At 47.3% G+C, this 21531-nt stretch overlaps 1 protein-coding gene across 4 annotated transcripts in view; it reads left to right on the top strand.

Annotated features, from left to right (window-relative positions):
- Window positions 1–21531, top strand: part of MCPH1 (microcephalin 1) — a 124486-nt gene that overhangs the window by 20393 nt on the left and 82562 nt on the right. For 3 of the 4 annotated variants that reach the window (XM_081129500.1, XM_081129497.1, XM_081129499.1), the window contains 3 exons: window positions 1314–1420; window positions 6709–6746; window positions 8568–8730. In XM_081129500.1, coding sequence (XP_080985626.1) covers window positions 1314–1420; window positions 6709–6746; window positions 8568–8730 — 308 coding nt within the window. Of the gene's footprint in view, window positions 1–1313; window positions 1421–6708; window positions 6747–8567; window positions 8731–15679; window positions 15915–21531 lie in introns of those variants that run through there. The other variant, XM_081129498.1, reaches the window with a different exon arrangement.

The following is a 21531-nucleotide window of genomic DNA, read 5'->3' on the forward strand; positions in this document are numbered from 1 at the left end:
CATTTTGTTCTCATGTCTCTAGAACCCTGTTTTTTAAATTTTTCTATTGATTTTTAGAGAGAGAGAAACGTGGATTGGCTGCCTCCCACTCACACCCCAACCGGGAATCGAACCTGCAACCTTTTGGTGCCCAAGACGATGCTCCAACCAACTGAGCACACTGGCCAGGGCTTTAGAACCCTGTTTTTGAAAGAAGAGTTAAAACTTCCAAGTCGGGTTCTCCAGGCTTGATTGTATGGAAAAGCACAGGGTTCTAGAGAAGCGTCCTATTTTATTTGAAATATCTGCAAAGCAGTCGTTTTCATGTTGTGTGATTTTAATTTCAGATGGTACTTACATCGTTCTTGCCTTACACTCATTTATCTGTCTGCATTGTCTATTGGTCTGTAAGCTGCCAGGATGGGGACAGTGTTTGTGCACCTTTGTGTCTGTAGTGGGCCACCCTGTAATTAGATGTTTACCGATAAGTGCGTCTGCGGCTGAGTGGGCGATGTTAGGGTGGACATGCGGGTCGGCTGCTAGCACCCGGCTGTGGCCGGGACAGAAGGGCCCGCTAGGCTGCTGTGTCTTACCCCCTGAGACCGGGTGGGTGGTGACTGGAGTTCTCAGTCCTTGTTCAGAGTAACCAGGAATCCAGGTGGCAGGCAAACTCCTGAGAGGGAAGGGTGAGAATTAGGAGCATGTGGAAAGCAAACGTCTCACACTTTACTTTGGTTACTCGGGGTCTCCACACTGTTCAGCATCTAATGAAACCATGTGTTCCTTCACGGGTGTCTTTTCAGTGTGTGTGTTTTCATGGCTGGATGCTGGTCTCAGGTGGAGATTCACAGGGAGTAGAATCATCTATCATTTGTAGAGTGAAACCCGAAGTGTTGTACTGGAGACTGCTTCCTGGGATAACTCACACCCAACGCCGAGATTACTGTGTCCTCTGATATAGAGCTGCCCTCTCTGCAGAGCTGGGGCTGGATCGTTACGTAAAAATCAAGGAATTGGGGTTTGAGTTGTACACAAGATGCAGGCATCTGTTCTCACGATCAGACGGACAGAAGGGCTACTGGAGCAGTATTGTCACCTGACAGGGACAGTTGTTTCTGACCCCAGAGTTGGGTGAGTTGTGTGGAATGTTTGAGTAGAATAAAGGGAAAGTCTCAAACAGGCCTTGAGAGTGAGGCATGTGCCGACTATTTACAGAACCCCACTCCCATGGAGCCATGGGCACAAATAAACTTGGAAGTGTCCGTTTGCTTAAGTTGCATTAGTATTCAGTCTGTGGGGAATGCTGACCGGTCTTCCATCCACTTGGGTCATAGGTGCTAAAAATGGACGGACGAGGCGAGATTTTCTGGAAGGCTCATGGGGAGGCTCCAAGGACCCCGTCAAACCTGAGGCATCAAAGAAGAGCTGGAAAGACCGGAAGGTTGGTATGGAAATGTTACCCTAAACTTCCCAGTGCCGCTCTGTGTTTAGAAATTACATTTGTGGAGTGACTGAGCATGTCTGTCGTGGTTCTGCGACAGAACTGACGAGAACGTCTGGCCTGCACGGTGGGGGGAGGGGGGGAGATTTTTTTATTCTTCAGCATCTACTCTCATTCCTTAAGTTTAGAGTGAGCCCCTCGTTGTCTTGTGCCGCATTTCTGCGAGGCCAGCGAGTGTGATACAGGGAAACCTGAATTTCAGGCTACAGGAACATGTGCTGATGCACAGGTCACAGGACGGGACAGCAGGGACAGCGAGTGGAGTCCTCGTGGTCCCCAACTCCTGCTGCTCAGGCAGAACGAGAGCAGCTGGTTCTTCCTGGAGAGAACCAGACGCCTTCCTCCTCCTGGCAGTGGTTGAGAGAAGCTTGGGATTACACGGATCCCACGAAGGCCTCTTGCAGCGCGTAGAAACCCAGGTTTCTCTATGAATGCAGAAACCTAGATTACTTGTCGTAAAAAAAAAAAAAAAAAAAATGAAGCAGCCCTGGCCAGTGCGGCTTAGTGATTGAGCGTCGTACCCTGCGCCGGGTGGTCGTGGTTGGAGTCAGGTCAGGCACATGCCCGGGTTGTGGGCTCGATCCCCAGTGGGGGGCGTGCAGGAGGCAGCTGAGCAGTGGCTCTTACATCAATGTTTCTCTCTCTCCGTGTCCCTTCCTCTCTGAAATCAGTAAACTACTTTTTTAAAAAAGGAGCAAAAAGTAGAAGGTAGAGCAACAGATTTGCAGGGAGAGGGATTGTTGGGGTTTCCCAGTGTGGGTAGTCTGAGGGCACCAGGCACCTGGCCTCCTGTGTTGACAGAAGCCACTGTCCCAAGTCTGCTGCAGTGTTTTGCACCTGCCCAGTAGTTGTGCCTTTGTGGAAAGTGGTTGTCAACTGCGTTTAGTGTTTGTTTCCCTGTGTCCCAGGCTCCTTCCTAATTGCTGCATTGCCAGCTAACCTTTGACACTGGCCCAGCTGTGCTGTTGAGCTGGCAGTGCCATCTCTGCCCTGCTCCTGGTGCAACCCGGGCCTTCTTTCTTAGACCTCCACACTTAGTGACACTGCCTGCTTCTCCCTGCATGTGGATATCTGCTTAGGGACACAGTTGTACCCACTCAGGAGGCATTGCTCTGTCGTCAGTGCCCCTTCCTTAGTTTCCTCTGATATCATTAGAACCATCCAGTGGTCGCCGGGCTCCCTCGATAGGCCTTTGTAAGCTGAACATGATGTGCTGGTTGTTACCGCTGGTAGCTGCCATTCCTTGACTGCTGTGGCTGCCTTTAGGTTGCATTTTCTGTTCACTGTCACAGGGAGATGCTGCTGAGAGTGTGTCAGGGAGCTCTGATATGCATTTACGGTGGAGGCAGTACATGTGGGATTACAGCAGTGAGTCTGGTTTCTCCACAAAAGGAGCTTGCTAGAAGCTCACTAGAAGATCAAGGGTACCCGTGGTGGAAAGGAAACAAGTATGGGTGATTAGGGAGGGCTCAGGAGGTCTCACACGGGCAGTGTGGACAGGCTGGCCAGGGCCCAAGGAGGAGCATGGGAGGGAGATGGAAGCCACCTTGAGTGAAGAAAGTAGGGTATTTGAGCCACTTTGTTAAAACAGATGATTCTCCCTAATCTCTCCTCCGCTACCAGGTCCATGGACAAGTGCTTCACAGGTCTGCGGGACACATGAATGTTTCATGACTGTGCTCTTACTGTCTGCAGTCACTGCACACGGGTGGGGCTGCCTACCTTCCCCTGGTGCCCTTGCCTGGAGGGTGTAGTCCTGTGGGTTGTATTCTTTTCAGTCTGACTTTCAGGTTGAAATAGCTGGGACTCATCTAGATGACAGGTGATAGGTGCCCTGTTTCCTGACAGTTCAACAGGGTCCTTTATAAGTGTCCAGGTAGATGATTCCCGTTGTGCGGGCCCCAGACCACAGTGGGGCAGGGCCTGTCCCCTGTGCATGCCCGTGGTGCTTGTGATTTGACAGCTGAGCTCACAGAGATTGCAGCTGGCCTGGTGTCTGACACGGGCCTCGCTGACCTGTGACTGCTTCCGTAAGTCCCTTTGGCAGTGTGTCCCAGAATTGGCCACGGTGGGGGTGCTTGTTAGGACAGGTGTGGGTCCCGCAGCAGCTGGGATGCTGGGAAGCATCTGAAAACCACCGCCTCCCAGAAGCCCAAGGGTGCCTTTCGGCTCCATCAGCCTGTTATTTTTCTCTGGTTATGTTGAGGAAAACATTTGCACAGAAAACAGGAAATATGCGTTGTGAGAGGACCGCTGTCCTCTCCTGTGTTTTCTGTGGTATTTTAGGTACAGAGTGCCTGCTTTTGCCTGCGACACGCGGTGTGGTGCCTCAGGGGGCGTCAAGTATGTTCTGCACTGGAGGGGGTCACACGGGCCGGTCGGATCCTCCGAACTCATTCTTGTGTGCTCTCCGAGTCGTCCTGGGCACGTATAGGGAGAGGCCATGGTGGCCCCTTCCCCCGGGCCCTCTGCAGTTGGGCATCGGAGCCAGAGTTCACATCAGGGTGATTCTGGCTGGGGTGTGTCATTCACAGCGAACAAAACCAGTAATCTTGGCAGACCTGTGGCTTATCTCCTGATTTCAGTTTCTTTTACGGAAAAGTAGTTTCCCTGTTTACCTACAAAGTGGTACTTCAACCCAAAACGTTTCAAAGAAGGTTTTATTTTTAAAATGTTTCCCTTTTCTCACTAATAAAACAAGTACATTTGTTTAATTTGACCTACCTTTGATCTTACTAAAACAATATCAACCAGGCTATTTTCCAAATACATTCTCTCCCTCTCCCCTCCCCTTTCCTCTCACTACTTTAGAACTTCCAGAACATGTTTTTGCTAAAATTAAATGCGGGGTTTCTTCCTAGTGACTTGTGTTTCACTGGCCAGTGGATGATTTCATGAGAGTCTGTCGGCGTCTGCTTTGGTTGCTGCTCGAGGCCGGGCCGCTGCATTTGGACTCGTGCTTCTCCTTTGAGTCACGGGGCCTGCATTGAGCACCAGTGTGGGAAACACAGAAGGTTGCTTTCCTTCTTTCCATCCTGGGCACTCTGTGATAGATGCCTTGAAACGCTGACAAAATGCTTAAATGTGGGAGACGATGTGAGCAGAGCAAGTGGAGAGGCTACACTGTATATTAATGCATCACCCATGACTAGGTAAAGACTCTACTTCCCTGGAGGCTGAGCATGACACACAATCTTACTGTACATTTCTCCCTTCTGAGATCGTCATGCTTATTGCTAAAAGGTTAAGACACATGCTTTATGCTTGTTTCTTCTGTCTGATGAATATAATTAGGCCCATGGACAACCCATGAACACAAGTAAACTTGGCTCAAACTGTAGCAGTTTTCATCTTTCAGATTCAGGTATCACAAAATAAAGTAAATGACTTTTCACGTGTTGCTCTTCAGCAGCCTTTTCTTACCCCGGGGCAGGCTTAACACTTAAGGACAGAGCATAGGGTGCCCCTGTGGCCAGGACAGACTTCAGAGTGACACTCGGATTTTGTTTCTGTTAACATGCAGAGTGGTCTTATTGCTGTCTGTAGGTGGATCAGTAAATCAGATTTTTAAAGTTTTTAGTTTCCACGATGGTAAATGTCAGTAGCTATAATCCAAATAAACAAGGGCTCTCTGGGTTCCTCAGTAGGCACGAATAGTGTAAGGGAGTCCAGAGCTCATCAAACCTGAAAAACCACTGCTTTTTAAAAGACAAAAACAAGCCCTGAACAGTGTGGCTAAGTTGGTTGGGCATCGTCCGGTGCCTCAAGAGATCGCAGGTTTGATTCCCGGTCAAGGCATATGCCCGGTTGCAGTCTTAATCCCCATTAGGGGCCATGCAGGAGGCAACCGATTGATGTTTCTCTTGTCATTGATGTTTCTCTCTCTCTCCTTCTCCCTTCCTTTCTCTGACATCAATAAAAACATATTTAAGAAAAAAGAGACAAAAACAAAATTAATCTTTTTTTTTTTTTTTTTTTAAACAAAGGCACATGCACAGTTGTGTTTCTCTGTCAACATTTCTCTTAGTGTGACCTTAACCATTTACAGTGATTATTGATTACACTTCTTTAGGCAAAGTTAATAAGTTCTGTTTCATAGACAGCTGGGGGGTAGCTGGGAAACGTCTATCCTTTGGGGGCATTCAGCCGACCAGCAAGGCTTGCATCACAGCGTCCCACCCCCTGCCTCTCTTACGCCCTTTAAAGGGGCAAAAGTGGACCTGTTCAGTGATAGGATGCAAAGATACAGCTTCTGTGGCATTTAAAAATAAGCAAAAATAGATCAAATAAAATTATAATTTCAGCCACAGGTCAAGGATAAGGACAGAAAGAACTAGAACCTGTCTAGATTTAAAGAGCTCTTTTTCCTGGGAGGAATGAAAACCATAATTGATCTTTAGCTCAGAATGGGCAAATGAGCAGGAAAAGGGGGCTAGTGAACCAGGTTCTTTGTTGTCTCCCCCAGAGGAGCTTCCTCTGTGGTTGGTTACTTTGTATAGAGCACCCCGTGTGGGGACCTGGAAGGCATCGTTCAAAGTGCTGCTCCCTGTGGATGGAGAGGCAGCGCACCTTGTTGCACTTTTCAGATACTATGTTTCATTTTGTTTTTACAAATTGAAGCCCTCTCACTAGCCAAAAGATAATCACTTGCGGAAGGCTCAGCTGATATATAGATTTATTTTTTAGCAATAAAGTATTTTCAATCAGGGTATGTACACTTTTTTTTAGACATAATGTTACTAAACAGTAGACTATAGTGTAGCATAAACAGAACTTACACACACTGGGAGACTGAAAATCCGCATGACCTGCTTTATTGTGATACTCACGTTCTTGCCGTCACTGGCCCACAGTATCTCCAAGGCCTGCCTTTGTTTATCCATTAATGAAACAAGACAAAAACTAGTGGAGAGGAAAGTTAACTTTAGAAAAACAGATGGTCAGCAAAGTTCTGCTGTCCCTTGGATTGGCCTCTGGGAGCCAGTAAAAGATGCGCAGGGACGTGAGCTGCCTGTGGAGTGTGCGTCTGGTGGTGACATTGACTTCCCTCCCAGAGTCTGTGGGGCACGTCAGCGGGAGACCTTCAAAACTGTTCAACAATGGTTTTATAAAAGGTCTATCATAGCTCTCTTTCTAATAGAAAATGAATATGTGTTAACAATTTTATGTGGGAAAATGTTTTTTACATTTTTGACTGTTTTTTGTTCCTTCTCTTTTGAAACCTCCAGCCAACAAGAACACTGGTCATGACAAGCATGTCCTCTGAGTAAGTATCACCGTGTTGATAATGTCCTACTCGACATAGTACTTTAGCTTTTGTTCATATACTGTGAGGCTGTGCTTTCCAGAGGTTCATATATCTGCCCTGTAACCCTGTTACGCTGTGTCATTAACACCTGAGCTAGAAGATCCCTGGGAATTTAAGTTGGTTAGAAGACTGTGAGCAGTTTAGGACTGGAGGCTTTGAGCTGTTGAGCCAGCGGGAGAGGTTTTACAGTTTGCTCTTCCTCTGGCTTCACCCGCTTGTGTGTCCGCCACCTGACCCATGGCTCCTGAATGCTCAGTAGCTGGAGCTTCACCTCTGGAACATTGCCCCAAAAGCTCCGAAACAGACTCTGATGGGACGCGCTCTGCCGTGAGTGGAAACAGGCATCCACAGGTTTCGTTCTGTGGAGAGTTCAGAGCTCGCTGACACACTGTTACCATCTCCCCTAAACATGGAACTCAGCACGGCACTTCCAACAAAACGGCGCCGTGTTCTCTGTCACAGGTTTTTGGATTCCTGTTTGCGGGAAAGCCGAATTCCTTTCCATCCGTCGTAGGTTTTCAGGTTTCACGATACTCATCCAAACATTGGGACATTTCAGTGAAAAACAGGCTGCCGAGGGGTCCATGTCCGTCTGACACGTTGGCGGTGGCGGGTCCTCTTCCTGCCCTGCAGGACTCTGAAGGATGGGGACGCAGACCCACCTGCCGGCTGGGGAGAGGAGCAGCTCCCAGCCCGCGCTCATGTCTTTGGAAACGTGTCGGACACTCTAAATAGCATGACACAGAAGTGGATCTCTGGTTGGAGTGGTGATGGGCCCGGATCTCAACCCATTCATCCCTGTACCCTAGGGATCTCTCAGAATTTAGAACTGTGGCGTAGTTCACCCCTGTGGTTTTACAGGTGAAGAAATGGGTCTTGCAGTCGACATACTATCACAAGAGAGAAAACTGAGAAAAGGGCCATTGTGTGGGGGGTTAAGGGAGGCAGGCCATCTGAGCCTGAGTCTGGACAACAGCTGCTGTGCTCCCTCTGTGATGTAGTTTTTGAAGAGGGCAGAAGTTATCTCTTAGCTCATTGTGTATGCCCTTGTGTGGTGAGCCCTGTGTGTCCTTTGTGTGTCACTGGGGATTCCCAGAACTCGCCAGGAGAGGGGAAAGCAGTGCATAGAACTAAAGGCCTTAGGAAGGAGGAGAGGAAGAGGGCAGAGGTACGTGGTCAGGAAGAGAATTGGGAGATTTTGGGCTTTGTTAATGGTACTAAGGCACTGATGCAGTGATAGACAGAAGGTAGACAGAGATGAGCTTTGTGAGAATGAGCAGCCTGTCAGTTTGCCCTAAGGTTTGATGGGACAGTTGAATGACAGGACCTTTTCCCTCTCCTCATGGTGGAAAAACTGTGTGTTTGACTCTCAGTAAATAATTGTGTTTTCCCAATGAAATATGCACCTGAGAGCTGCTCCCGAGCACATGTGGGTTGGTTCAGTCTAAAAGGTGCTGAGGTGGGAGAGCAGGGCTGGTGTCTGCTGGCGCCCAGTGCTGGCTGCATCCCTTCCTGGATGGGGCGTGGCGGAGCCCTCACAGCTTCGCCTGCATTCCAGCCCTTCCATGGACACATGGCATTAGATCTGAAGTTCTCTTACTTCCCCAGATTTCAGGTTATGGGCTGTATTGTAAAGGAGTTAAGACATGAACAGCACAGCTGGAATCAGTGTAGAATTTCAGCTTGCTTTGTTTTTCTTTCTATTTTTAATTCGAAGTAATCACCTTGATGTTCATAGGAAGGAGCATTGTATTGATTTTTTTCCCCCCTCTCTGATAGGAAGCAGAGCATTGTCACCCGGGTTGTGGCCAAACTGAAAGGCTTCTCTTTAGCCCGGGAAGTGTGTGAGAGCACCACCCACGTGCTGGCTGGGAAGGCGCTGCGCACCCTCAACGTGCTGCTGGGCCTGGCGCGCGGCTGCTGGGTCCTGTCCTACGAGTGGGTAAGTCTGTACTAGACAATGTGTTCTAGCACCCAGACCCTCCCTGGGAGTGGGTGAGCCTGTGCTAGAGCCTCATGTTCCAGCACCGAAGGCATTGGAGTAGGTTAGGTCATCTGGAGGTGTCGACACGAGGCATGCCCATGTGTGTCCTCGTTTATTTGCACACTTTCCTGTGGGCAGTGAGAGTCCTTCTCTCCTTGAAGTCTCCTGGCTCAGCTAACCCCCTCTGGGAGCAGGGCGCTACGGGGACCCCCAAGCCACTGGGAGAAACCGGATTAGGACAGACTTAGAAGGAAGATGAGCGACGCATGTTCTCACAGTCCTGTGTGCTCTCTTCTGTGTTTGACCGAGAAATAATGTGACCTCTGTCAGGGATGGTTTAAAAAGCCCAAAGAATTTGGTGATTGTTTTTACAGATGGATTTACTTAGGGTGAAACATATACATTTAATCCCATTTGGATATGTTTTATCTTACACATCTCTATCTGTAACATTACTTGCCCTTGTTTCTGTGAATTAAAGGAGGTTTATATTTTTCTTAAAAATCGTTCTTTATTCATAAAAATTATTTGTTACTATTTCTATTTTTATATCCCTCCTCAACCTCTAGTGACTCAGAAGCATTGCAGTGGGGCGAATGATTAGTCTGTTATCTGTGTTACTGTGTTGCATCTGCTAAGTATCCCACCTCCTGCCTCCTCCCCCTAAGAATGCATTATATAGATACTGTGTTAATTTAAACCTGTAGAATTATAACATGCAAACAGACTGCAGGTGTGTTTTTAAGAACGTGCTATGATTTAACCCTGCAGCTAGCTATCTGGTCCAGGATGTTTAAGATGGTAGTGCTTAAAGTCACGAAGTGGGAAAGGTTGGAATTGCCCCAGACATTCTGTTTGCATTGGTGGCAGTTGGGGGTTACCTTACCTCATCATGTGTTAGTACTGATCCGCACCGATGGGCATGATTTATAAGTCCAGCTTCCCTGAACGAATGCCCTGTTTTCTTTCTCTCTGATTCACAATGTATCTTCATCAGTCAGCTGTTTCTTCCTTCATGTCCCAGAGGAAAAAAATGTTCTTGATCTTCTATAGAGATACCATCTGTACTTGATTCTGTACCCAGCCTGCTCCCCTGGGACTTTGAGCAGGACAGACGTGAGAATTGGCATCTCCCCTGCTGCCCCAGGTGTCTTCTCGTCTGCTCAGAGTGCTGCATGTGCTCTCCCACTAATCACATGAAGAAATGAAACCGGGTTCATGGTTAGTTTATCTGTGGGATTAGCTGCTGTGTGTATGAAAGGCAGGGAGTAGAATGTGTTACCTTAATACACTTCCAGTTCTCACGGGATCCCCAGGATGTCTGCCTGGAGCGAAGTGCCTGGGCCACTCAGTTACCTAAGTGAATGAATGAGGTATAAGTGCAATAAGTCAAGAAAAGGAAATGAAAGGCAGTCAGGTTGGAGAGAGAGACCTGAAACTAGTTTATAGACATGAGTGTCTGTGTAGACAGTGGCAAGAAATCTACAAAACGCTCTTAGAACTAGTGAGTGAGTTGAGCAGATTGTCAGCCTACAGTAATACAAAGTCAGCACTGAAATATTTAAGTATAAACCTAACCTAGTAGTATGTGCAGAAGCTGATACCAAACACCGAGATGAAGAAATCAGAGCTGATGTTCATGGACCAGAAGGCTCCATGTAGTGAAAATGTCACTCCTGCTTCAAGTGATCTGTAGATTTAACACGTTCCCACTCAGAGTCTCGGGAGACCCTCTGAAGCGGTAGACATGCTGATGCTCAGATGAATGTATGGGAAAGTGACCAGCATGGCTGAAACAGAGTTGGGGCCTGGTGCTCCCTGATTTCACCGCATCCTCTCTCAGGGCAGTGTGGTGTTGGCAGAAGGACAGACGCAGTGGGACAGAAAGGCAAACCCAGAACGAGGCCCAGAGGGCTGAGACCAGCTGCCTAGTGCTGAAGCCTGGAGCCCTCCTTGGTTTACTGCGAGCTCGACCATGCAGGGGCGTTCAAAGCCCTATTTTAAGTAACACATTTATATACCAGTGGAGTGATTTTATCTTGCTCTATTCATGTTGAAAAAGCCCGTGCCCTCTTTCTATTTTATTTTTAATTACAGTTTATGTACAATATAATTCTGTATTGGTGTCAGGTGTACTTTACAGAGCGATCCCCTGATATTTCTAGTTCCCACCTGGCGCCGTACATAGTTACTGCAATATTATAGAAATTTTTGCCTATGCTGTACTTGTATCCTGTGACTGTTTTGAGACCACCAATCTGTACTTCTTAATCCCTTCACCTTTTCATCCAGACCCTCAACCCCTCTCCCCTCTGGCAACCATCAGTCTGTTCTCTTATCTGTGGGTTTGTTTCTGTTTTGTGTGCTTGTTTTGTTCTTTAGATTTCACATGTAAGTGAAATCATATGGTATTTGCCTTTCTCTGTGAGACTTATTTTACTTAGCATAATACCCTTCAGTTACCAGTGATCTTAAATAGTGGTACAGCAGTTGCCTCAAAATTTATTTTTCCGTCACCGAGCCACTAACAAAGCCACAGTTCTACAAGATATGACCCCTCACAGGTTTTTATGTTTCCTCTGAATTTCATTTGTTCACCACCTTCTATGAGGACAGAAATCAACTATCTATTCAGAGATGAAGGAAGCCTGAGAAGTCGCCCCGCCTCAGTAATCACACTGAAAACACCCCTACACCGTGTGAGTCCCTGGTGTGTGCTATGCTCAGGGCCCCACGTGTTTCCACTGTTATCATTGTTTGCAGTGCCTGAGCTCATACTAGCTTGCCTTTAAGATGATTTTGCAGTAGAAGACCCACAAAACTGTAACAGTCAATAGGACAATAATATGAAGAATGAAAAAGGAAAACTGTACGGGGTAAACGCCGGGCTGTGTGGCTTTTCTTGGATTTGGGATTTCATGGGCTGAACGTTAGCCTCTGGCCCTACGTAAACAGGAGTAGACTCTGTTGAGCTGCCTGGGTGCTGGGAACTCTGCTCCGTCTCTTTGGTCTGTATGGACAGTGTCTGTCCGTCACAGGCTGTGTGAGAGCTGAGAGCTGTGCGTGCACAGTGCCCAGAGCAGTGGCTCAAAAAAGTAACAGCAGGAATAATAATGTATCAACTTCCCCCACAGAGCTGTAAACATCAAGTGCTATCTGCTCTCACCTAGTGTCATATACAGAAGGGATGCATTCACCCTAAAATGGAAAAAAGATGCCTGTGTTTTCTCTGGACCAGCGATAAGTTGGCCCTGGACCCCTGCTGCTACCCTGGTATGGGGAATGTTCGTGACAGCTCATGACCCGGAGGCCGAGTGACTGGGAGGGGAGCAGGCGGTGGGGCTGGGAGCATAGTGTGGTCTGGGGGATGCTGCCTAAAAAGAGTATCTATCCTGATGGGGGGTGTTTCTCCAAGGCCACCGGGGCGCTGATTTCAGATTTTACCCTTCCCCACACTCATCCACGCACCGTTCCTGCGAATTGTCACCCACAGACTTGAACAGTAACAGTGTTGGGATGTGTGAGTTTCTGTGAGAGCAGCTGCCTAAACTCCTGGACAGTGGACAAGGACCATATCCTGTGGCTGAAGTGAAAGGTCTCTTCCTGCCCTGCGATGTCGTCGTGACGCTGTCGAGGCCCCTCATGCCGCTAGAACACGCTCACTGGCTTTACTCCATTGCTGTGGATGTGCGTCCTTGGGGTAAAACATGTTTAGAAGCCGCTGGATGTCGTTCCCTGTTGATCAGTCTTAAGACGAGAATTCCTTCTTTCGTGGCCTCTCTAATTTTTTAAAGAAGTTCAGTCTAACAAATGTAATAAACCTTTTTGAGAGAGAAGGGTTGCCACTCTTCATAAAGCCACTGCACCCAGCGTGCAAAGCTCAGACAGTCGACAGTGGAACCTGTACCTGCAGCTTTGTACTGGGCCCTGTGCTCTGCCAGGTCGCGGTTTCTCTCTGGGCCGAGATGGGAGGTGTCCACACTGCGTACTTCAGGGAGCCCCTGTCTCTGTGAGAGGAATGGCTCTGTCTTGGGCCTCTCCCTTTCTGCTTGTCCCTGATGCGATTTGGGGGATTCTTAAAATATTCCTTTTGGCCAGCGATATGAACTCGCCTCCAAGAACAACACTGCTGAGAATGTTTTCGTTTCGGGGCTCGTGTGGTGTTCTCTGGAAACTCTCGTAGAGCTCTCCCTGTTCTTCCAAATTAGATGGTTGTCTGTGGCCCACTGAATCTACCAAAAAAGTCATGGTGATTTTATAACAAAATTCAGTTTGAATTTTTAATTTTTGGGGGGAAAGGCTTGCTGGCAGCTCTGCGTGCTTCCACGTTCCCACTCCATCGTTAGCTCTGCCGTGTGCAGCATGGAGAATACCTGGTGGTCTCCCTGCTTTGGGGCTGCATGGCCCATCAGATACAGGGAAATAGAAAACCGTGGCAGGAGCCGCTGTTTCCTGTTGATGGGAGCCCGCAAGCAGCACCGTGGAAAGATGATGAAACTCTTTGACCGCAGGGTCCCTTTAGACCAGTGCCATTTTGCTGAATTGTGCTCGGGTATAGCGCTGTGTGGATTCTTTAGCTGCTCCTGTCACCTACTGGGTGTCTCCCTGTCCTCTCTGACTTACCTGCATGTCTGCTTTGCCCCCAGGGGAGTGGCCTGTCCCCTCCCACCTGCCCGCCGCCCACTTTGGGTGGGTGCCTCCCCCCCCGGGGGGTGGGAATGGAGCCTGGGCCTGAGTGGAGGTTTCAGCCTGTGTGAGTGAGAAAAGGGTGGTTCTGGGCAGCTCTGAGTCAGGCCTGATATCAGCAGGGCAGTAAATAGTAAGTTTAAGTGCAGGTCTGGAGTTCAGACACTAAATCAGTCCCGCAGCCTAACTTCAGGACAGTTAACCATCAACAAAACAAAAGAGCACTTTATAATCCAGTGTTGGTAAGTCAGAAAGTGACTTCACGATAGTCCGTTTTCGTGAAATAAATAACATGGTTGAGGGTTGGCTTCCTCAGTGACTTGGGCAGCGGGTAGTCTGGTTTCATAGGTTGATCTTCGAATCAGCTGTTGGACTCAGAACACATCTCGCAGCCCCACAGTCCACGCTTGCAGTTACTTGGGGGGATGTGAGCCCCTTTCCTAGTGTCTGCAGTCTAGCTTTTCCCTGCTGTTCTGGTGCCTCACACGGCCTCCCGAGACCATGAGAAGGAACCATCTTTGAAACCCTTTTTTTTAACTTTAAGTTGACAGATGAACTTCTGAGCCATTCTAATAATTTATAGACAGGAGGTGACTGGTGAACCACGTCTGCCACTGGGGACTTTGAGCTGTTGTCTTAGGTTCTCCAGAGCAGACGTTGGCTGCATCCTGTGCCGCGAGATGCCAGCTGACTGAGGTCTCCGGCCTGGATCTTTGAAACCCTGTCAGCTTAAGTCTGAAGGTCTTTCACTCAGCTGCAGATCCTCCCTGGATAAAGTACCTCTACCTTAAAAGCATTTTCCGACCCACTGTCTCGTCGGCAGAGTGTTTTGCAGCAGAGAAGGCCCTGTTAGTGGTTAGCAGTGGAGACTCTAGGAAGCAGCTCACCTGGTATGAGTGTGGGTCTGAGATGCTAGAGGCAGGAGGGCGTTGTCCTAAGGTACTGACGGTAAGCAGTCGTCTCGGAGCACCCCTCACTCATACACTTCCACTGTTAAATAGTGCGTTCCGTGTGCGGACCGACGTCTAACCTGCAGACTCCGCTGCTCTCAAGTTGTTACGGGAAATTCCTGAGCTCTTTCTCTGCAGAGCTGAGCCTCAGACCGCAGAAGGAGGTGGTGTGTGGGGCTCCCCCACCCTCCTTGGCCCTCTGTTGTTCACCCTGCAAGTCCCTGGGGTGCTTTTCCACCCTGGCAGCTCTGTTTTCCCAGAACAAACAAATACATCTGGACCAGCTGTAAGTCTTCCCTGGACCAGCGTGATTCCCTTCGTAGCATCACACTCCACAGGAGGGTGTCGTTGGTGAGGACAGAGACACGCCTGCACAGGGCTATTTTATGTAACTTGTTCTGCCCTGGGTTTGCTGGATAACCATAAAGCAAGAGAGACTAGTGCACAGACAAGTGTTGCTACTGTTCTGTGCACTGTACCTCCCTGAAGCAGAGCATTATCTCTGTTGTTAAGGGGTGAACAGTGTTGTGGGTGGTAAAACTCTACGTAGAGACAGCCATACCCCTCCTTGGCACGTGGACGGGGCGAAGCGAAGGCCGTTCGGACTTGGAGGCCACACCTGTGAGCAAACACTGGTTATTGTATCGAGTGAGGACCAGCTCGCCGAGGACAGAGGCCCCATCCGCCTGTCCTCACCTGGCCCAGGACCCAGGTGGGACGTGGAACCCAGCACCTACCTGTTGGATGAGTACATGAGCTGCCTGAGTAAACATACTTAACAAAAATTCTCAGGATTTCTTCTTGCCTCTGATGAGCTAAAAATGTGATATAAAAACACGACGTCACCATAAATTACAGGAGTGTTCATGGATTCTTGTGTTCCTTGTTAGGACTCAGGAAAGTCAGATTACCTGATGCTCATCTAAGAAAAAGAACTTTGTAACTCAAATTCATGGGCAGAAGCAAAAACCAATGATTGCTCTGAGTAGCTGTATTACTGGGGTTGTCTCTGATGGTAATAATGTCTGCTTTGTTTCCATAAAGAGATGTTTCTGCTGTTTATTTTAGTTACATTGGAATGTGTTGTATTTCTTTGTTTCCATTTTGATAAGGAAAACGCAAGCTTGTGTTATTTATAAAGATGTTTGGACTTTGCATTAACTGCGCTGCGAGGTGCTGAGTCTCCCTGGTCTTTGGGTAGCAGCATGTAGAAAGCAGCTGAGGGGCAGCTAAGCTCTCCCCCCAAGGATAACCCGTGTTCACCTCCGCAGGCTGGAAGAGATCGGGCGAGATCCAAGCAGCTTAAATCCGGCGGAGTGCCCACATGCAGCACAGCAGCCCTTTCCGTAGGAACGTCCCAGCGTGTGTCAGCGTGCAGAGGCTCCTTCCTCCTGGCTGCCAGCTCACGTCTCTTAAAAAGGAAAGAGGGTTCCTGGCTGCTTATTTTTAGGACTTTTGCGCTTATCTTCTCTGTCTTGGCTGCATAGGTCGTGTCGAGGTTTTTGGTTTCGTGCCACTTTTTAGAGACAGCTGCCGGTGATTTTTATGCCTTCAAGACACATGGACTCCCCTGGGGACCTTATTAAAATTCAGGTTCTGATTCCAGGGTGCTGGGTCCCTGGCTTCTCCCTCTGCTGCTGGCTCGCAGGTGAGGAAGGCGGCCGGTCCAGCACCGTGCTACACAGGTAGCTGCTGGGGACAGCGGCAGGTTAGGGGGCACAGGGGGCTGCTTCCCACCACAGTCGTGTCCATCACGTAGAAAACTCACAGGTGCGGGCCTGTCTTGTCAGGAGACCTGCACCCGCACTTGACTCGTCGGTACAGTAGCCCTTGGTGGGACCTGAGACTAGAGTTTATTCCAGTCTGGAATTGACTTGGGTTTTAGTAAATTGCTCACAGTCGCAGTGCCTGAAATGGGGAATTTGACCTTGAATTCAGCTTTTCCCCAGTTCCTAGCCCATGTTCTCCCTGGCATCTCCTTCCAGGACAGCCCGGAGAACATTCTTACCTCCCACTGCCTCAAACATTGGTGTCTTTACACTGTGTGCGTCAGAGGACGTGTTTTTGAGAGATGGGTGGGTGAGAGAGTGAATGCCAAGGCCAACCTTGCCCCCGACTAGTGTGACAACTAAGGCAGTTAGACCCTCTGAGCCTGTTCCTGTCTCTGAACGAGCTGCTCACTGAGCCCTCAGCAAACCTTAATTACTATTATTGTTAAGCATTGTGGGACCCCTCTCACCCACCTTCCTTCAAATCACAGCATGAATGAACCTCGAAAACACTGCTCAATGAAGGAAAACAGGTCATGCGTCACATGATTCCTTTGATGTGACATGTCTGTAATGTGACGTGTCTGTGGTGGGCGAGTCCAGGGGGTGGGTGAAGGGGAGGATGAGCCCTGGCTACTCAGTGGGTACCCGGCCTATTCCTGGGGTGACTAAAGAGTTCTGCAGCTAGCAAGAGGTGGCCTCACAACACTGAGGATGCTGAGTGCCACTGTGCACTTTACAACGGTTAGCTGTGTATTATGTGAGTCTCACCTCAATTAAAAAGTCATGTGGAAAACTGCCTCCCTGAGGCAGCCTTGCATCTGCGGCATAGGTTGTGTTTTTAAAATAACGGGATGGAATTGCAGAAAGTATTTCTTGATTCTGAGACGTGTTGGAAACAGAGGAATCGCTTATTTTGGAGCAAATGTTGTTGCCTTGAAACCTCGCCAGTTCAAGTTGGTCTTCTCAGAAGACAGGACCTCCTCTGGTTTCTGGCTCCAGAGTGTTCGGGACATAAGCACCCTGTTGTTTATCATTAAACTTTATACTATTGATAGCCCTGTTTTTTTTTCTTCCAAAGTTGAACCTATATATAACCTCTTTGCCACAACTATTCATTAACCACATGGATACTCTTGTAATTTATGATGATATATAATGTTATCATGTGACAGAAAGGTTAGCTAACTTGCCTTTTGTCACAAAGCTATGAGGAGAGAGATGGTTTAACCCAGTTTTGTGGATTCTGGGTTCCTAATGCACTAGACTGTCTACTTATGGGAGAAACAAATATCCTTCCTCCAGGAAAAAAATCAAACTGGTGTTCAAAGTAGCAGATTCTCTTCAGGTTCTCTGGTCTGAGAACATCCACCTTCATAGCTGAGACAAAGAATCTATAAAGTCTGATGAGGAAAATATTTGTAATACAACTTACATAATTTTTTAAAACAAATATTTTTATTGACTTTTTTAGTGAGAGGAAGGGAAAGAGAAATATTGATGTGAGAGCAAAACATTGGCTGCCTCCTGCACGCCCCCTACTGGGGATGGAGCCACAACACGGGCATGTGCCCCGACCAGGAATGGAGCTGGTGACCTTTCCTTGCACAGGACAACACAGCGCAACTTGTACAATTTTGTTGTTAGCTTAAAATAGCGAAAAAAGAAAAAAATGGTAATTACTATTTTAGTTAATCTTCTGTAAGAAAGAAAAGACTTGCAAACATGGAACATAGGTCTCTACATCTCAGTTGCTGGAGGAAGGTGGGTAGAGCTGAGCCCACCTGTCAGTGATTAAAATGAAGACTAAAGCAGACTTTTGAACTATTTGAAATTAACTAGGTCCCCATGGGTTAAATCTGTGGCAGGGTTCTTTCAGATTTAATTTTAATTAATCAGCTGGTGTTTTGTACAATATAAATTCTTCTGTATGCAAAGAATATTGTTGATGTTTCCCCCCAGCATGCCCCACTTTTTCTTCACCTGCTGTGTTCTCACAAGTATTCTTGGTACCGTAACTGCTGTTGAATGTAGCAGTTATACATTGTAGGTGGTGCTCTGGAGGCATGTCCAAAAATGATTGATTCAGCTGACTATTTAGAAACTTAGAGTGAACTTAATAATACAGTTATAATAAGAAACTGTGAATACTAATAAACGTTTTCAACATATTCATTAATGCCCTCAAGTGAGTTAAGTCAGCTTCATGTTACAATTATAATTTTTATACCAGGAGTGAGTGATTATTATATGGAGTGATTAATTTTTTCAAGTGCAACCTAAAATCTCTCTTATAGGTAAAAAATTAAGGGTACCTTGTTTAGAGTGTCTGCTTATTTGTGAATAAGTTAAATTTTTTTAGACAGCTAAAGAAATTTTCATAGGAAATTAAGAAAATATTAAGAAGTAAGGTGAATGTTAGGAAAAGTAATTTGCTTGTTTTTGTTTTGGAAAGTCACCTTTGCTGATGTTGAGCTTTAATGCTTCGGATCACTCAGAATTTTCTCCTCTGGTGAATAAGAAGTTGAGGCAGCCAGTGAAAGCACCATGACCACCAGCCAGCACCAGTGCTAGGTAACAATCTATACTTTTTTGCTTAAACACAAGAGGAAACTAAGCAGGAAAAGCCTTGTGCTCGCCATAGAAACATGAATTTATACACAGGAACACTTTGGGTTTATGCTGTTCTGTTATGATAATATTTAATATCATATTAATCTGCCTCAGAAAGTGGTTCATACAGCTCTAATGCTCTCGCTGTTCCTCTTCTACATTGTACTGGAAGTCCTAGCCAGTGCAATGAGGCAAGAAAAAATATATACGCCTACAGAGAGGGGAAGGAAGAAAGGAAACTGTCCATGCACAGGAAATGTGATTGTCTACAGAGAAAACGTCAACGGGTCTACAGAAAAGCTCCCACAACTAGTAGTATGAGTTCAGCAATGTTACGGATACAAGGTCAATATGTAAAACTCAGTTGTATTTCTGTGTTCCTGCAATGAACAACTGGAATTCTAATTTTAAAAAAACACAATTGATATTACACTCCCAGGAATGGAAATATTTAAGTTAAAATCTAACAAAGGATCTGCAGGATCTGCTTGCTGTAAACTACAAAATCTTATGAAAGAAATCAAACAAGACCAAAATAAAATGAGAGAGAAACTATGAATTGGAAAACATGATGTTGTCTAAGCTTTGACCTATGGATTCAACTCAGTTCCAGTAAAAAGCCCAGTGCAATGTTTTTGTAGATCTCGACCATGGTTCTGGTTGGCAAAGCTCTTTTGAAACACAAGGGCCAAGTTGGAGGCTCACCCAGTGGAGGAACCTAGGGCCTGGATGAATGAGAACACTCTGTACCGTTGGGGCAACCCTTTTGTCAGTCTACAACTTCCCAAAGTGAAATGTTTAGAAATCAAGTATAATTTATGAGGCTTATAATAAAAAATGTCACTGCCTGCCCTGCTATTTCCCAGCCCGGTTCCCACCCTAAAATAGCCGTATGATATTTTACCTACATGTTTCTAAATGAAATGCTTTCCCTGCCATTTTTTTATTTTTCACTTTTGGGCATTATCTAGATTCCTGTGGAAGATTAAACTAGGACGACGTGGCTTTGACTAGTACCTGCACCTCCCCCTTTCCACTCTGCCCAATATGGTTATAATTTTTGTGTAACACAGTCACACACACACACACACGGAGGATTATGTGAATACTCTTTGAGGTGAGACGTATAATGCGCTATGATTCTGTTTTCTTTCTGGTGATTTTTGTGTTTTCTCTGAGGTCACCTTCGATGATTGTTTTGGTTGCTTTGTTTTCTATGTACCTATCACAAATTCACTGCAAAGAGGTCTAAAAATGTTAAAATTCTCTCAACTGTCTGCACATCAGATAATCTTCCCATCCAGCTTATTTGTCTTGATGACACCACCCATGAACCCCTTTGTTGCTCCCCCCTCAAGGCTGGTTCTCTCTAGGTCTGTGGAGCAGCTGTTACCCCAGGACTTGTCATCAGTGTGATCCCAGGAATCCCCTTGTGTTTGGTTTGGCCTCTGGAGAATTACTGTCTAAATCGTGTGTAGTATGAGGCACTGGAAAGCCAATGGAAACTGTTTGCCTGAGTGGCATAGAGACCATGTGATAGGATGGGGGTGTTTGATTGAGGGAGGTCCACATGTTAGTATTTGTGTGTCTGTCTTTTCCTGGGCTAATCACTGTCCCCGAAAAGAATGCCCGCGTCCTGTCCTGGGTCCTGTTGGTGTCCAGGGTGAGGGCTGTGCCGCAGAGGTTTCTCCACACGTCTCCACATTGCTCCCAGAGACGCCTGTCCTGTCTTGTTCCAGAGCAGAGTGGGCCGGGGGGGGGGGGCGGGATTCCTGCTTTTTACCCTGTTCTGCACCCCAATTTAGGTGCCTCTGCCCCCCATTCCCTCTCTTTCTTGGAGTCTGAGGAGGTAGCTGGACACTTTCCGTCGAGTCCCTCTAGACCCTGACATTCCAGCTGGGCTCTGCTCTCCTGCCTCACTTACCATTAGCCATCTCCTTCCCAGCTTCCCGGATGTCATCGTGTATCTGCTGCAGAGTCCTTTCCCCGCCGTTAAATGCCATTGTTTTCCTGAGCATCGGCACTGGCAAAGGCGCCATCTGCTGTGCTTGCCCATGGCGACTTCGTTTCTCCTGGTGCGGATGCTCTTCTTGACGTGCGCTGGCCCAGCGCGGTCCCCCGGCTGCTCCCCGGGCGCGGCGCCTCCTCCTCGGCCCGCCCCGTTCCCGTAGAGCGATTGCTGCTGGGCACGTGACGCGGGAGTGCGGCCTGTGCCCGCGGGCCTGGACTGCACTGCGAGTAGCCCTGCATCGTGGGAGCTTCCCATCGCTGCTGTCCATCACATGATACCGCGAGAAGATGGTTCCTACTGGATTCATCAAGGCTCATGTTTTACGAGGCACAGTTTTAAAGTCAGAAACATCGTATTTGTTTGTAGTAGATACTGAAATACCGCCTCTCATTTTAAAGGCTGTGAAACATGGGACTCGATCCTCTGCTCCTTCTACGCCCTTCCTTGCTTTATTTAGCTTCTTAGCTATTTTTTCTGTTATGTATATTATGGGAAATGTGTTGGGTTAACATTTTGTTTTCAGGGTCACTTACAGCCTTCGCTATTATCTTGCAGAGTATATTTTCTCTATTCTGAATACTAAGGTAAAGATAAGTTTGGCTAGTGAAGGCACTAACAGGAAAAGTTTAAACTTTTTTCTGTAACATATTTCTTACTTGATTTCCTTCCAGTCAAATTTGTGTTTTCTGTTATCTCTGTACAATATTCATTCCTGGGGTGCCTAGATAAA

Source organism: Miniopterus schreibersii (assembly GCF_964146895.1).
Source record: "Miniopterus schreibersii genome assembly, chromosome: 2".
NCBI lineage: Eukaryota > Metazoa > Chordata > Mammalia > Chiroptera > Miniopteridae > Miniopterus > Miniopterus schreibersii.